General features: G+C 38.9%; 2 protein-coding genes across 5 annotated transcripts in view; one reads left to right on the top strand and one right to left on the bottom strand.

Annotated features, from left to right (window-relative positions):
- Positions 1 to 11,000, top strand: part of NAA35 (N-alpha-acetyltransferase 35, NatC auxiliary subunit) — a 96,174-nt gene extending 85,174 nt beyond the window's left edge. For all 3 annotated transcript variants that reach the window (XM_058695553.1, XM_058695554.1, XM_058695555.1), the window contains exons 17-23: positions 760 to 938; positions 3,893 to 4,029; positions 4,894 to 4,961; positions 5,900 to 6,040; positions 6,431 to 6,553; positions 9,858 to 9,938; positions 10,666 to 11,000. In XM_058695553.1, coding sequence (XP_058551536.1) covers positions 760 to 938; positions 3,893 to 4,029; positions 4,894 to 4,961; positions 5,900 to 6,040; positions 6,431 to 6,553; positions 9,858 to 9,938; positions 10,666 to 10,725 — 789 coding nt within the window. In that variant the 3' untranslated portion in view covers positions 10,726 to 11,000. The remainder of the gene's footprint in view (positions 1 to 759; positions 939 to 3,892; positions 4,030 to 4,893; positions 4,962 to 5,899; positions 6,041 to 6,430; positions 6,554 to 9,857; positions 9,939 to 10,665) is intronic.
- Positions 11,001 to 12,258: 1,258 nt separating this feature from the next.
- GOLM1 (golgi membrane protein 1) overlaps positions 12,259 to 17,476 on the bottom strand; it is a 57,150-nt gene continuing 51,932 nt past the window's right edge. For both annotated transcript variants that reach the window (XM_058695557.1, XM_058695556.1), the window contains exon 10: positions 12,259 to 14,490. In XM_058695557.1, coding sequence (XP_058551540.1) covers positions 14,414 to 14,490 — 77 coding nt within the window. In that variant the 3' untranslated portion in view covers positions 12,259 to 14,413. The remainder of the gene's footprint in view (positions 14,491 to 17,476) is intronic.

Genomic DNA, 17,476 nt, shown 5'->3' with positions numbered 1-17,476 from the left:
TTTTTAAAAACAGTTCTTTGGAACAACGTTTTAACTATTTAAGTTTTTAGCATGATTAATTTACTTTTAACTTAAAATGTAACATTTCCATATATCAAAGAAAGAGTTTACAAAAAGAGAACAATAATCCACACTGAGAAACCTCTTAAATTATTTCTTTGATAATCAGGATAAATTATAAAATATGTGTAGAACTATAGTTTTATAGCAAGTTCACATTCTAACAAAAATCTTAAGACAAACCATAAGAGACTCTTAAATACAGAGAACAAAATAAGGGTTGCTGGAGGGGAGGTGGGTAGGGGGTTGGGTTAAATGGGTGATGGGCATTAAGGAGGACACTTGTTGGGATGAGCACTGGGTGTTATATGTAAGTGATGAATCACTAAATTATATTACTAAAATTAAAAAAAATAATAAATTGATTTATTATGTAGCTGTGGAAAAGAAAACCTTAATATTCCTATCAGCAGCAATATTAATTGATAACATAATTAAAAGCCTAAACTCAATATTTTATATTTTTGTTTTATAAAATGTCTTTTTAGTTTTAAGGAGCATTTAGGTAAACGTTATCCATTGTGAAATGGGAAGTTTAAATGTGAATGGAACCAAAAAATGTTTTGAAAGTATAAATTCTTTAGTGACAAGTTTTATATTTTCTGTCTAAATGCTATTTTTAGCTGTTTGTGGTTTTTTTTTTTCATTCTTTCATTACCTTGAAACGAAAGTCCGTGTTATGACATTTTATTCTGATAGGCAGAGAAGGTTGATGCAGCCCTTCACACTATGCTGTTGAAACAGGAACCCCAAAGGCAACATTTGGCCTGTTTAGGTACCTGGGTCCTTTATCATAACCTGCGAATTATGATCCAGTATCTTCTGAGCGGCTTTGAATTGGAACTCTACAGCATGCACGAGTACTACTACATATATTGGTAAGAGAACAATTTGAATTAAAATCGGTAGTGGGGAGCAAGTAGAGAAGACCTGAGAGAGCATCTGTAGAACAGAATATAATTTCAGGGTACTTTTTCATTTAATGTGGGACAGTTGAAAAACATCTGTTAGAAATTAGAGCCAGATCATCTTGAACATCTTCAAGTGCTGTAACACCATACAAATGTTTTTTCCAGCCACTGAATGTTGGTTTCCAAATTAATAAAAGTGATTCCAAAGTAAATGGATTAATTGAAGAGCTTTTTTCTGTTTCTAGGGAGAAAAATCACACACATTTAGCTCTCACTTCAGTGACAGTAGGTGCTAGCTGTGGAATGTACTTAACTGAATTAAAGTTCAAAATTTGAACCAGATCTTTCCTCTGAGAAGAAGTGAAGATTATCATTGGGAGCCATAACTGTTGCACACTGCCACCCTGGGGGTTTCTCTGAGCAGTTTTAAAGGAGTTCATAAGAGCTGTCCTCCTCAGCCAATAGCTCTTTGCTTTCACTTGAAGATGAAATAGAGAAACCTAGTCAGAGGATGCTTGGAAATACTTCAGGCACTGGAAAGCTGCCGTAGAAAGAAAATAAATTGGGAGCTAATGGATCTTTTTTTCAGTCTGGCCATGTATGGTGGTAAATAACCAGTGTTGCTTATCACAAACAGCTAAGTTCAGTATATCTTAATAAGGTTCATCTTTTTAACTCCTATTCGAATTATTTAACAGTAATTAAGACACTGTGTATTCCTTGGAGTCATCACTATGAAGGAAGGAAAGTAATTTTCCAAGCTGACATGGTTTTGTTATCATGGCTGCCAGGGCTCCTAACTTGGTTATGAAACTTGAATTTGAACATTGAACTAAAGTAATACGAGAATAATATTAATTGCTCTACCCCCTGACATTTATGTAGGTAACAACTAACTCTTACCAACAGGTGTTAATATAGCTACTTGGCATATGTTTTGTTACTAACTCACAGTAGACAAAGTATCCAAACCAGACATTTTGTGGGGGAACATGCTCAAGTTCCTTCTCTGAGGTTTGAGTCAGCTTTTGGGAAACTTGTGCTCTTGATTTCTCAGAATAAAATTTATATATATATGCTTTTTGGCACAAGGAATTGGGCTCTTAATTAGCAAATAAATGATAATCAGATAAACACTCCATTAGAAACGTATCTGCATATTTGAGCAGATTCATTTCTTGTTAACGAAAAAAATTTTAGTTATGCCTATAAATACCCTTGTGGTCTACATTCATGTTAGTTTTAACTACTTTTAGTTTCAAAATTATACATTGGGCTCCAGCATTTTCACAAGATAAACGTGTTACATTGTTCATGAATATCATCCCTAAAGCATGTGGGCCCTTTAAAAATCAGCAGTGGAAAACATTGATTCTTAAACTCTAGAGTGCATCATAGTCACTTCTCAGTCCATCGAGTTCCTGGTTTAGCAGGTCTGGGATAGGCCTCCATCATTTGCATTTCTCACTAGTTCTGGCGATACTGCTGCTGGTCCGGTGATCACAATTTGAGAACCACTGGTCTAGAGTATCGGTACTTTGACTCTCCATAGGTATGATTGTGTATTAATTTTGATAATGCACTTAAAAGCTCACTGAGATGTCTGATATTTGACAAGAAAAGCATGACATGTGCCATATTATCTCCTTCACTCATATGCCCCTCGGGTTCAATATTTGGAAGGTAGAAGGCAGCATTCGTTCTCTATAGAAATCCTCTCATTGAGTTAAGATACCCTCAGGTTTTGTAGTGTATGGGGGGGGGGGGGGATTCATTTGTATCCCATGTATTTGCAGGGGGGGTGGAATTCATTTGTATCCTGTAAAAGGATACTCTAAATGCCTTTCTTAAATTCACTGTCAGCAATTATTTTCATATGAAATTATATGCGCTTTTTTTTTTTAACCAAACGAAAATATGTTTGCCAGTTTGCCATTGCTACCAGGAAGCATAGCATTCAGTTTAACTTACAGTACCTAAATCATTCCAGGTGTTTGGGGTTTTTTTGGTTTTTTTGCCAGTTCATGCTGTTTTGATTTATCGAATGTGTGGGTTTTGTTTGGCTACAACAAAAAGGAATGTTGTTTATCCTAAGGTGTGTCTTCTGACTAGTTTTCGTTTTGCTTTAAAATATTTTTTTTTTTTGTAAATGATTTAATATTGTAACCTGCCTTACAACTTTTGGGGGAATTTTGGAAATACGAATTAAATGCTCATCCTTGATCATAATAAAATTTCTTCTAAATCTTTGATTTTAGCTTAATGTAGTAGTCCTTAATGTTTATTATGATTATGTTATAATCATAAATATTCATATCCTAGATTTGAACTGCTTTTCTGGCATAGGAGAATGTAATGTTGGTTAAACTTCTGAAAAGTTAGTATTGGGTGTACTGTTAACTGTTTCACATTTCATTTATTGATTAAGCTCAAGTAAATTATAAGCCTGAATGTTCTTAATTTTTTAGAATGCTTTGGTATATAATGCCTACAATTCAAAATTTTTTCAGTATTAATTGCTTTCTTTCACAATTAATGGGAAAAAAAAATATTTACTTAATAGGTTGAAGGTGTGAAGAGTGTTCTGATATAGTTAGTAAAAAGGAAAAAACAGCTTAATGGGCATTCATTTGATTTACATACATCATTATCAAGAAGTTCGTAAAATGCGTATCACTGTAGGGAATTAAACATTTTTAAGCATTGTCCAGCAACATATAAGTCTACAAGAAAGGAAAAGTTAACCATCTGTAATGGTAATTTCTTGTAAAATCTGTCAGTTATCCAATTGGATAATCCAGGGTTTGTTTGTTTTTTAAGATTTTTAAAGCAGTATTAAAAATATCTCTATTAAGAGATACATGTGATAAAGCTGTCTCATGTAGACATCTTCCATTAACTCACATTTGGTACCCTTTAAGGTATCTCTCTGAATTCCTTTATGCATGGTTGATGTCCACGTTAAGTCGTGCTGATGGCTCCCAAATGGCAGAGGAAAGGATAATGGAAGAGCAGCAGAAAGGCCGGAGCAGTAAAAAAACAAAGAAAAAGAAGAAAGGTACTGTGGGCTCTTTTTAAATTCAAGAAGTAACTAACAATGGAGTGCACTTTAATTTCTACACATAAATAGATGGAGAGCTACCTGTACCTTGTTATGGTTGAATTAGTCATTACACCTCAATTCTCACCCATCTTCTCTTGAGCCAAGTATAAGATAGACACTGAGTCCCACTGTTAGTGACATAAGCCTCCTTGGAGCCTTCCCTTGCTTTTCTTTTACTTCTTTGCTATTCCATGTGTTGGAGGGCCTTAGGACAAGATGAAGTAGACACATGGAGTGTGCAGGCAAGATAAATTAAGGCACAAGGCAGCAGGAGATCCTTGATCTTTTGACAGAAGGCTGACAGCTCAGGAGGGAAGTGGGTCCCGAGCTGTGCTGGTCCAGTGGCACAGAAAGATGACCATAGAGCGCGGTGGGCAACTGAAGAAGAAGAAATGTTTCCAGGGCACTGCCCTCGGGGTCACTAGAGAAGGGTGCAGATACTGCTCCAAATGTTAATAAAATATTACTTTGTATTTCATGAGGGTTTCAACAGCTTGGGTGGGTTATTAAATGACTATAGCCATGGGTTTCCTATTTCAGAAGTTAAGTCTCTGTAATGGTGAATTCAAAAGAAACCCAAATTACTTCATACCAGAATTTTATGGTATTACTTATTTTAGGGAATATGACTTTTTAACCTTCCGGTTATATTTTATTATTTGTAGATTTTGTTCATAAAACTAAATTTAACCTGTAGGAACAAACTGTGAATTTTTAATTTTAGTAAACAAGGTGGAAGATTTTTTTTGAATTAGATTTTCTCCTACAATAATGCGAGAGGAGGGGGAAAAGACTGGGTGATTTTCTTTTTAATTACAGTTCGCCCATTGAGCCGAGAGATCACAATGAGCCAGGCATATCAGAATATGTGCGCTGGAATGTTTAAAGTAAGTTGTCGCAAATGAAGTTCTTTTTGCTTTTCAACACATAGTTTAATTAAAACGGGCTTTCTTTTGTGATTCTTTCCAGATTCTGATTTCACCTTTGTGTTTATTAACCATCTGCTTGAAAATTACCTTTTGCCCAAGTCTAGTTTTCATTAATTTGTTTATCAAGTGTTTATCAAGTGTTTGATTATCAATTCATTTGATTAACGGATGTTAATTTAACACCCTTGCTGTGTGTCACATATCTTCTACTGAGTACATTTAAGGATACCGAGTCTAATCAGAGGTGATCCTTGTCTCAAGTGTCTAGGTAATGATGGGTCAGGTGACATGTGTGACACAAGTAATAAGAGAAGGAAGAGTTTATTTCTGGTTCATGATCAGAAGAGGTTTCTTGGAAGAGAGAGGTTTGTATTTCTTTAGGAGCATATTAGGAAGAGGGTGAGCTCCACAGCTTAAGCAAAGCACTTTTAGGAGGTAGTACATACTAACTCGTAAGTTGTGCTTGGCAATTCGAGAGATTATTTGCTGCAATTTATATTCAGATACATAAAACAGAGCACGGACTTGTGTTTGAAAAATAGGACCTGCGCTTTTCGTATTATATCCTCCTTTTTTTCTTTAGAAGCTTTTATTTGAAGGTTTCAAAGCTACTGTGAAAGCGGAAGTCCTAGAAAAATAATGTGCATGTGGTACAGTTTCACTTGGAAAGGTAGTAATATATTAAACATTGGAACTTGACAATTTTTTATATAATGATGGCATATTACATAATGAATACTGAAGCCAGTTTTTCTCTTCCTATTTCTGATTTCTGATCCTTAAAGTTGTTTTAGCCCTGTGTAAATAGCTGTTTCTTGTTTTCTATTCTGTATTAATAAGGATGTTCACTTTGTCATGTTGATATAATCTTTTTTCTCATTTTCTTTTCCCTTTAGACCATGGTAGCATTTGACATGGATGGCAAGGTTCGAAAACCCAAGTTTGAGCTTGATAGTGAACAAGTTCGATATGAGCACAGATTTGCTCCGTTCAACAGTGTGATGACACCACCGCCGGTGCACTATCTGCAGTTCAAGGTGATTTGGCTCATGAAGCAACTGTAAAGCATTCCGTCTTAGACCTTAGGTCTTGTACTTAGCCATTGTGTTAAAATGGTCCAATCCAGCCATTATTGGGCCAGTGACAAGGTGATAAAAGAGCAGTTTTAATTAGTGTGAAAATTACTTGGCTTTTTTTGGATGCACTCATCAAATTGAGAGTTACTTTAAGTATGAGGATCATATGAGGATCATATGGAGATTGAGAATTGAATATTACACAGGAAAAATAGGGACATATACCAAGTATTTGCGTTAGTGTCTCTATATAAATCATGAGTCAGTAAAGAATTCTTTAATTAAAAAAGGTATTTTAGAGTTTTTCGTATTAAACATGTTTTGAATAATATAGCATTTCCCCCTTTTTAGGAAATGTCTGACCTCAATAAATACAGCCCTCCTCCTCAGTCTCCAGAACTGTATGTTGCAGCTAGTAAGCACTTTCAGCAGGCAAAAATGATACTGGAAAATATCCCAAACCCAGACCATGAGGTAAGACTGCAGTCATAGTAATTCTAGAGGAAAAGCTTGGCAGGAAATATGTATCTTACTACTGGATGACAGTTTATAAAAATGAACCTTAACAGTATTAATAGTGAAGCCTGTCGTGTTCTTGCCAAGGATTTTAAATGGCTTTGCTTACCCTAGCCTTTTAAGACTTAAAATTTATGTGATGAAAGTAAATGCTCTTTTGTGCAAATTTAGAAATCAGTGCAAGGAGAAATTAAGACATAGAACCGTAAAATGAGTAGGAAGAACACAAATAAGATCCAGAATGATCCACAGTTCAGAAATGTTAACATATAAAATATTTATTTTAATGTGTAGTTTACTATATTGAAATATAATTATATAAATCTTAAAAATATTAAGAATGAGGGGCGCCTGGGTGGCTCAATCGGTGGCCATCTGACTTTGGTTTAGGTGATCTCACAGTTCGTAAGTTTGAGCCCCATGTCGGGCTCTCTGCTGTTAGCATGGAGCCCGCTTCGTATCCTCTGTACCCACCTCTCTCTCTGCCCCTCCCCCACTCATGCTCTCTCACTCTCACAATAAATACACTTTAAAAAAAAATTTTTTTTAAATATGAAAAATGATCTAGTCATTTATCACAGGAAGTAAAAACCCTATTCCACTTGACCATTTAAAATGCTAGTTCGAACGCTTTGAGATATCATCGTACAGACCTTAGAACTTGTAGAATACTAAAGTTGTGCAGTCTTGTTATTTTCACAGTTTGCCGTGTACCTAATCACATTGAAATGCATGTATTCCGTAAATGAGAATGCATTGCCTGTAATAGACTGTTTTGGGGAGTGTATCTTGGTACAACTTCCATGAAAGAGAAGTTAATAGCAGTTCTCTATTTAAAAACAGAGATGCTTAGGCCAAGCAGTTCTGCTTCTTGGGGTTTATTTTTTCTGCATGAGCACGTGTGGGAAGTGAGTGCTTAATACACAAGAGTATTCATTGCAGCAGGATTCTGATGGCAAAGAAAGGAAATTTCACTGTCCCTCAGTCGGGACTGTTAAATGAATTACGATACATCATATATTGCAATAAAAGGACAACAGAAGATCTTTATGTACTGTAATGGGATGTTCTTCAAGATACAAGAAGTTTAAAAAAAGCAAAGTAATAAACTGTGTATAGTATGCTGCCACCAAGTCTGTGTGTATGTGTGCAAGGATTATGGGAATATAATATATCTCCAGAAAGATACATAGGAGTTGATAACAGTGTTTGCTTCTTGGGAGGGGAACTGAGTGCCTTGGGAAACAAGGAGAGGAGAGAGATGACTTTTTGTCGTGTATAACCATGCAGTAAAAGAAAATACAAGGGGAGAGGAAGGTACCTATAATAGATAGCATAGATTTTTTTCAGTGGACTTCATTCATTTACTCAACAAATACTTGCCTACTATGTCCTCAGCCCTGTGGTAAAAAACTAGTGGGGGGCCCTGGGTGGCTCAGCTGGTTAAGCGTCCAACTCTTGGTTTCAACTCAGGTCATGATCTCGTGGTTCTTGTGTTCAAGCCCCACATCAGGCTCTGTGCTGACAGTGCAGAGCCTGCTTGGGATTCTCTCTCCCCCCCTCTCTGCCCTCCCCTGCACGTGCTGTCTCTCTCTCTCAAATAAACTTAAAAAAAATTTTTTTTAATAGTGAAAAAAAAATAGACAAATCCCAGCCCTCCTGAGGGCAGTGGAGGCTAGTGTGTGGCAGACACCAAATAAATAATAGAGTGTACTAGAAGATATTAAGTACTATGAAGAAAAATCAAGCTAGGAATGGGGATAGCAAATAGAAGTAGGGAGGTGGGAGGGGGATTAGGCATTTTTTTAAATTTTTTTTTTTTTCAACATTTTTTATTTATTTTTGGGACAGAGAGAGACAGAGCATGAACGGGGGAGGGGCAGAGAGAGAGGGAGACACAGAATCGGAAACAGGCTCCAGGCTCCGAGCCATCAGCCCAGAGCCCGACGCGGGGCTCGAACTCACGGACCGTGAGATCGTGACCTGGCTGAAGTCGGACGCTTAACCGACTGCGCCACCCAGGCGCCCCGGGATTAGGCATTTTTTAATTAAGATGGCCTGTGAGCAAATCTCAAAGGGAGGTGAGAAAGCAAGTCACAGGGCTGCAGGAATGGAGCCCTGTGGGCAGTGGGATCTGCATGTGTACAGGTCCCTAGGCCACTGCTGGAACGGGGTGAACAAGGGGGGCGCTGCTGGAGAGTTTTGAGCAGAGCAGTGACCAGAGCGGATTTTTGTTCTGAAGGATCACTCTGGCCCTGGTGCTGAAAATAGACTGCGGTAGGGGCAGAGGTGGAAGCAGAGGAGCCAGTTGGCAGGCCCCAGCAATAATCTGGTGAGAGGTGGTGGGGACGGTGGAGGTCATCAGAAGTGACTGCATTCTCTGAGTATGCCAAGGTCAAGATGGATCGGATGTGGGTGAGGAAAAGAAGAGTTAAGGAGGACATCAGGGTTTGGGCCTGAGCCCCTGCATGGATGGAGCCAGTGGGGAGGGCTGCGGGTAGAGCAGAACAGGTGGGAGCCAGGGCTGGGAAGTCAGGAGCTCAGGTTGGGAGGTGCCCGTTAAATGGCCAGACGGAGCTGTCATCTGGACAGGTGGATGTGTGATGAGGCTGAGGAGAAGCCATTCCAGACCTGCAATGAGGGGTGTTTCTGGAGAGAGGTCAGCAAGGAACAGTGGGAACATTTTTCCTCAAACTGCACGCTACTCCCTTTTGAGAGGAATACAGCATTCCTGTCCTCTGCTGTTCATGTCTAGGTGAAGGCTCTTGAGCGAGTAGTAGTCAGGAGTGACTGTAAACACAGGACACTGCCTCCCTGCCAGGTGTGGTTCCCAGCTCACGATACGTATCAGCTCATTTAGTAACCCTCCCAGCATGTCTGCAGGATGAGTCACATTATTGCCCCATGTTTATAGATGAAGAAACTGAGGAACAAAGAGGCTAGAGAACTCAAAGATTTCATAACTAGTACCTGGCAGAGGTGGGATTTATAGCAGACAAACTGCACAGTCTGGGCCACACCAGGTGCCCTGCTGCCACCTCTGCAGCCTGACATTCTTCAGGTTCAATGAGAGGGAGACCTAGGGGCCCTTCTAGGCTGTCCGGGCTGACCAAACTAGAGCCCTGTGGAAAAGTATGTCTGTCCATGTTGCTCAATTGCCTTTGTTTAATAAAACAAAAATAATAAAAATTTAAAAAAATCTAAAATGTAAAGACATAAATGAATTTTATATTTTGATAGCTTAATGTTGCTCATTGTTTAGGTCAATAGAATTTTAAAGGTTGCCAAACCCAACTTTGTGGTCATGAAGTTATTGGCAGGAGGACACAAAAAGGAATCTAAGGTAAGTACATTGTGGGGAAAATAAATGGGTGTTAAATTATTGTAAAACCTTTTTTAAGTAAGATGCATAAATATTATTACAAAAAGAATTAAAACATTCAAAAAAGAGGTTCATCGGCAGAAAATAACTTGAGTGTACCATTTTGCTTTGAAATGGAGAGATTTTATGGACTTGGTTTCTAAAATCTGCCCTTCCATTCCCCTCCCTCCCTGTGTAAATTACCAAATGACTTGGAGTAAAACAAAATGTGTGAAAACAAATTTATGGAAAAAAGGTACAGACTTTGTTGAATGGCTTAAGAGATGGTAAATTCTTTAAACTTCTCTTGCTGGTGGTGTTACACCATCAGTGCCGTATCAACATGTGGTGTGCTGCTGACCATTTGCCCATTACATGTACCTGTTTATTCCCCGAGCTTCTTCCTGTCTGGCTTATCTTCTGCCTTGCTTTACTAGATACATCTCATTGCTTGGTACTCTGTTGACCCAGGAACTAAAAAACGCGCTATGACTCTTTCCTGTAATTTAAGTCCATTTTCCTTTGTTAAGTGTTCTTTCATAAACCCAGAGTTAAGCTAGTTTTCCTTCCAGTTTAGTTTCTAACTTGTCATTAAACCAGTTTTGTATCTCTTGTGCTGTCTTACCTCTAAAATCTGGAGAAACTCTAAAAAACTGTACTGTCTGAATATTTGTAAATACATTAGTTTACTTTCCGCCTTTCTTTACAGGTTCCTCCTGAATTTGATTTCTCTGCGCACAAATATTTTCCTGTTGTGAAACTTGTTTGAGAGACTGAAAGGGTCATAAAGGGGTAGAATCTACTTTCAGATTCTAAGAGGATCCATCCGTCAGTCTTACCACGTAACGTGAAGTGAAATGGATTTCTTAGATAACAACCTATTATAAGAAATACTTTTAATTTGACAGCCTTATACGACGTGAATGAAAACTGCTGTTTTAAAGTGGTTTGTTATGTTCCATGGATGAAACTGGTCTTACTGAATGCATCGATGAACGTTCTATGGTTTTATTACAGATTTAATCATAAATCATTTTTTATGAATGAGTGGAAATAGTGTTTGTAAAGGTTAATAAATTTCTTGACAAAAAAAATGCACCACTGGAAATTAGAAACAACAGCACTTTGTTGATGCATGTTAAGAATTGAAGGTGTTTACACTTAAAGTCATTCAAACAGATTATTCAGAAGTTTCAAAACAAGGGATTTAGCAAACACTTGTATGGGGTTTTGGCAAAATACATTTAAAGGGAATGGCGGGTGGGGGGGGGGGGGCTCTAGACTATATAGGGAGACCAAATTACATGGGGATTGTGATTTTGTGTGTCATGATGTCTTAAATTATATACCTGTAAGAATATAGAGGTTTTTAAAAACATCCTTTAACTGTCCTTTTGGCACTTTTAAAACATTATGCGTAATGTTGGCTAGTGACATTTTCAAAAGGTAGGAATGTATAGATTATGTGTAGGGTTAGGTTTAAATGTGGCATACTCCTTTTTGGTTACTACTAAATACTCAGTTTAACCTGTGAAATATTTTCAAGTGGGGATCTTTCCAGGATCTGCTGGCTTGGAAAACAGACTTCAGTCCACCTGTACCTGCAGACCCATCGCTAGAGACCCCACCCTTCCTTCGCTGCACATCCCTCTTCCTTTCTCATGCTATCAGGGATTTTTATTCTACTTTAGATGGTGTAATTTGTCTCAACTAGTGAGGGCCTTGGTTTACAAAGCTCATTGTATGAAATTTATACATAATTTAAAGATGTCAAGTCCTTTAACTTTCCCAGAGATGTGTTTCACAGGCACACCAACGATGAAGCATTTTACTTTAGCTTTTTAAGTGCATGTGAGAATACCAACTTTGAGTAAGCCTTCAATATATACATTATCAGAATTTTATAAGCCATTTTCTAAGGGACAGTAGCTTAGTACACTTTGTACTGCTCTCTGAGAAATAACACATACCATTATTTACACAATTAAGCCATTTCCCCAACTCAGACACTAATGAACATTTTCAAAGCCTACGCTGACAATATGAAAAAATATATAACCCAGTTAATGGAATCTTCTTGTGTTTTTTCTAAAATTCACTTCAGAGATCAGCATTAGAAGTTGAGTGTCCTATAAACTATCGATTATTTGTAATTAATAATCTCTTAGTGGGAGTAGACTGATCCCTTGGACTTTAAAGAACCTTGAATTCGTACCTCAGGTTCCACTGTGAATGGATAACCAGATACTACCAAACAATCCTGCTAGTTATTGGTCTAGTTATAGAATGACCACACACAGACTTAACAGGGATTGGTTTATTTCTCAAATTCCATCACATGAAAGTACATTATGTGCAGTGCTTACACTTCAGGAAATCTGATTGAGTCTTGTGTAGGGAATCTGCAGTCCCATCTGTAGAAAAAAGATGAATCCTCACACTCCTGTCTACACGCCATTTTGAGTATAGAGGAAGGTGTGAATTTAAAAGTTCGCACCTATTAAAAATGGGAATAGCTGATTTAATTTTGGCTGAAACCAAAAAACCGAAGTGTAGGGGATTTGAGATCTACTTGCTTATTACACAGGTTTTTGTTTAAAATAAAAACCACAACACATCTATGAATCGTTGCCTTGCAATAGGTGCCTGCGTGATCTCAAGGTAAGCCAGGGGTAATAAAGCACGACTGTCTGGAGAAACAGCTCACAGGACACCCCTCCTGAATGAATGGCCTTTGGAGCCTCAGCACATGAAGATGGAATCAGTGTGGTTATTTTTTTTTTTATTTATATTCACATCCCAGCTCAGTCCACAAAAGGTTTAATAAGGCAAATCACCACCCTTAATCCAGTTTGCAAGCTGATTCTTCAGGGACCCAGTAGGGCATGAAGGGAAAACAAAGCAATTGGACTAACAGTCCTTTATTTCTCAGAACTATGCACACTGATTAAAGTGTGAAATGAAGAGACTTTATTAATTATTGAAAAAAAACTATCAGCCCTAAGGCTAAGACACAAAGGGAAGCTGGACAAGGACTTAGATAAAACCTTACAAAGCTGTTTAACACCCTTCTTTGCCTTTTCCAGGTGGAAGAGTTTAATCTTAGTGATTAACAAAATATCCTACATGAGTAACATTCACATTGGAGATCTTAACCTGAATGCAAACCAGGTCCTGCCTTCAGGGCCTGCCGGGGGTATGGGGAGTCCAGACCAGCTGAGGGGCCGGTGTCCAGCTTGCCAGCTGTCTGGCCTGCAGGGCTCTAACTTCTCTGGGCCCCCATTTCCTCTCTAATAAGCATCACCACCCACTTGCCCTTTAGAGGGCCTGAGAGTCACACAAGTGTGACTGCCAGTTACTCATAAGTGGCAAGAGCCTATTTACCAGAAATACTGAGAAGCAGCTCAATGTGAATTAGGATTAGTCCTTTTCAAATTAACATTGATTTTTTAAAAAATCACTTTTTAAAACAGTCATCTACTACGAGCCAAACATATAGACTGCCAAAAACAACTTGTGTTTCTCCAGCCTTTCTAAACTTTCCATCTGTGTAACAACTGTATATACCCTTAAGCGTCAGCTTCCTGTCCTCCTGTAGTGAACGGGCAGTCTGTCCACAGCAAACACGCCACCATGTGCCTTGCTGCCCTCCATGCTCTGCCACAGCCCCAGGATCAGCTCTGCTGCTGCCCCTTGTAGTGGCAAAAGTCAATCCATTTGTGGCTCTTGGTGATACGGACTTCTTAGAAACAATTTTGCTTTGCCCACACATAACTAAGCAAAGTAAGCACAAATGTTCAAATTACAAGTCACTTAGAAGCATTTTGGTACATTAATGACAAAGGTTATACAAGTGGTCTTTTAAAAATTTCTCACAAAATGTCTGTCTACAGACTTGTTTAAAACTGTTGGTAGTGATGTTTGCATTAACACTTTTGCGCTCTAGGCCACAGAATGAACCAGAAGTGAGCGCATGATAGCGTAAACCAGTAATCATTCATTGCTGATCGGGGAGAACAGAAATACCAGGCTGGTACCTGCTGCTCAGCACAGCATGTGATGGGGACACCAGAGGGACCAGAGAAGAATGCCCAGGTGTGGTGGGTCTTCTTGGTGTCAGAAGACAGACTCTTCCTACAGGCTCTGATTGTTTTCAGCAAAGTTACATTCCAGAAGAAGTGCCACTGTCACCATACTTGCAGGAGACCTTGGGTTCTGTTTTTGGTGTTGATCTCTTACCTATCAGCTGACAAATTGACACCATGGTACACACTTCAAAAATACCCCCAAAAACCACCTAACAGACCATCATTTTCCTACATAAAATACATATTAAAACTCCACAACAATCATCTTTAGATGTGTATTTTACTTAGTACATTTCACAGTATTCAACCCCTCATATTTTGTAGTGATCTCTGTTCAATCCTGACATCAAGTACAGGATTCCAATCGATTCAGAGTGTGTGATTCCTCTTTTCACGCTGATCAAGTAAATTTATCATGTCTCCTTTCTGATTTTCAGCATTAAGAACTAAAAAAGAAAAAAAAAAACACATAATATTCTGATATCAAAACATTTAGGAAAACCAGCCAGACAGGCTGCATTTGACCCAAGTGTCCAGAAATTGCCTCATCAAGAGGACAGCATCTCCCACGGCAATATCATGGGGCACTGCATTCCCAATCAAGAACAGCAGAGCAAAGAGGCTACAGGTCTGGCCACAAAGGTGCCATGAAATAAAGCCATCAAATAAAAACTCGCTATTTAAAATAGTGAAATAATGCCCCATTGCCCTCTAAAATGGACAATACAAAACGTACTAACATTTTTTGATAACATCACAACCCTTGTGTGTTGCTCGCATCCCTGTTTGTGAAACTCTGACAGGGAGCCCGACGCAGGCACTGCGGTGCATCTACTGCCGCCCCCCACCCCCGTCAGCTCTACTGCCAAGTCTTCCCTTTACGGAGCCGAAGCCCAAAGCCTCCCTGTACCTCCACCGTCCTTGCTCTAGCCCCTGACACACAAAGGACAAGAAAAGACCTCACAAAATCTAAAACCACCATGCTGACTTAAAACTACTACATATTAAATGGTGATTTGCTTAAATGAATTAAATGGCTGCTTTAAATTGGGGCGCCTGGGTGGCTCAGTCGGTTAAGCATCCGACTTCGGCTCAGGTCACGATCTCGCGGTATGTGAGTTTGAGCCCCGCGTCGGGCTCTGGGCTGATGGCTCAGAGCCTGGAGCCTGTTTCAGATTCTGTGTCTCCCTCTCTCTGACCCTCCCCCGTTCACGCTCTGTCTCTGTCTGTCTCAAAAATAAATAAACGTTAAAAAAATTTTTTTTTAAATGGCTGCCTTAAATTAATAACTGTCTTTTAAAGTTCTCTATTCAGAGTGCCTGTGTGGCTCAGTTAAGCATCTGACTTCAGCTCAGGTCAGCATCTGACTTCAGCTCAGGTCATGATCTCACAGTTCCTGAGTTCAAGCCCCACGTCGGGCTCTATGCTGACAGCTCGGAGCCTGGAGCCTGTTTCGGATTCTGTGTCTGTGTGTGTCTCTCTCTGCCCCTCCTCCGTTCTCTCTCTCAAAAATAAAACATTTAAACAATTTTTTAAAAATCAAAAAGTTCTCTATTAAAGCTGGAAGGAATGCCTTTTTCTAACCTCCCTGGAGTCAGCAGGGTCTGAAAACTATTTTAATGATACGATGGTGATAATTCTTCAACTTAAAAGAGCTGACAGAGCATTTTTCTCTGCCTCTGTCCTCGCTTTGTTGGGGCACCTGAGTGTAGGGGATGAAAGAGCCCAAAGCTTCACTGCAAAGCCAGACATTTAGGACACTACTGACTTAAAAGGATGGTGAAAGAGGTGTAAGGCAGTAACCACACCAGAAAAGGTGTGCAATCCTCCAAGCACTGAGGTGCAACCAATGATAAGGAACAGAAAAACTGGCTTTGTATTTGCTTAAAATTCTGAATTGCTAATATGTTCATGTTCTGCATTAAATTGCCTACACGGTCTGAAAATAACTTAAAAATCAAGTTAGGATTCCCATTTCTAGAACCCTCAACTCTACCAACTATAGCCACTGGCATGCTGGATGAAATATGAAAAGATATTTTAAAGAAGCACTGTTGAATCAAACCCAAATTGGGGGACTTTCTACCAAATATCTCGCTACAACACTTCAAAAACTATCAACGTCGTAAATGATGAAGACAAATGGTTTGGGGTTAAAGGAGCCAAGGAGGTATGACAATAAATGCAGTGTTTAATCATGGATTTAGATCTTGGACCAGAAAAGTGGTATTAGTTGGACATTTCACTACATCAGTATAATAGCATTGTGTCAGTATTAATGTCTTCATTATAAGATGTTAACATTTGGGAAACCTGGGTGAAGGGTATATATTATTTTATTTTTAAATTAAAAAGTTAAATTTTAAGATACTAAAATGCATCGTCTATAATAAAAAAAAGGAATAAATAAAAGGGAATCTGGGGCACCTGGGTGGCTCAGTCAGTTAAGCATTCAACTCGATTTCAGCTCAGGTTGTTGTGATCTCATGGTCATGAGATGGAGCTCCGCCTAGGACTCCATGCTGAGTGTGGAGCCTATTTGGGATTCTCCCTCTCTGTGCCCCTCTCTCACTCTCTCTCAACATAAATAAACGTTAAAAAAAGAAGAAGGAATCTACGAGGCCAAAAATGAAGTAAAAGTTAGAACTCCTAAAGGTAATAAGCATCAAAGCTACACCTGCCCTGAGGACTTCTGAAGCCTGAAGACTCAGGGCTTCTCCCTTCATAGCATCAAAAGATGCAGAGGAACAAAACATAAAGATGAGGACTGCACTCAAGGCAGCAAGTCCAGAAGCAGACCCGTATATAAAACTGAAACTCCAAATGCTCATGTCCTTGGTTTAAAGGTAATGGAAATGTGGTGCAGTGAAAATGGGCAACAAGAAAACCTAAGTGGTTAGAATGTGGGACTTTTAATCGAGACAACCATGCAAGTGTATAATTTGAACTCAATTTTCCTATGCGAAACAAAAAAATCCGAAGAGAATTTACTGAAGTGGTAGTGAGTCTGTAACCCTCCTTGAGACTAATAGAGGTGAATGATCTCTAGTGCAATACTACTCTAAACTCAGTCCCCTGAGACTTCCTACAGATAAAGTTCCCAGGAAACTAGCTCACAGTTAAAAAGCACAAAACACAAGGAAACAAGCTATCATGAGGACAATCTGCAGAAACAAAAGAAATACCCACAAGGTTTTCAGACACTGCAATTGGAAAACATGGTATAGAAAACTTGGAGATTATATTTATATATATTTTTTAATGTTTGTTTATTTTTGAGAGAGATAGCATGAGTGGGGAGGGGCAGAAGAGGAGACACAGAAATCTGAAGCAGGCTCTAAGCTGTCAGCACAGAGCCTGACACAGGGCTTGAACTCATGAACTGCAAGATCATGACCTGAGCTGAAGTTGAATGCTTAACTGACTGAGCCA

Source organism: Neofelis nebulosa, chromosome 12, assembly GCF_028018385.1.
Source record: "Neofelis nebulosa isolate mNeoNeb1 chromosome 12, mNeoNeb1.pri, whole genome shotgun sequence".
NCBI lineage: Eukaryota > Metazoa > Chordata > Mammalia > Carnivora > Felidae > Neofelis > Neofelis nebulosa.
Note: the sequence above shows the minus strand (reverse complement) of the source record. Positions and strands in the feature narration are given on the sequence as shown.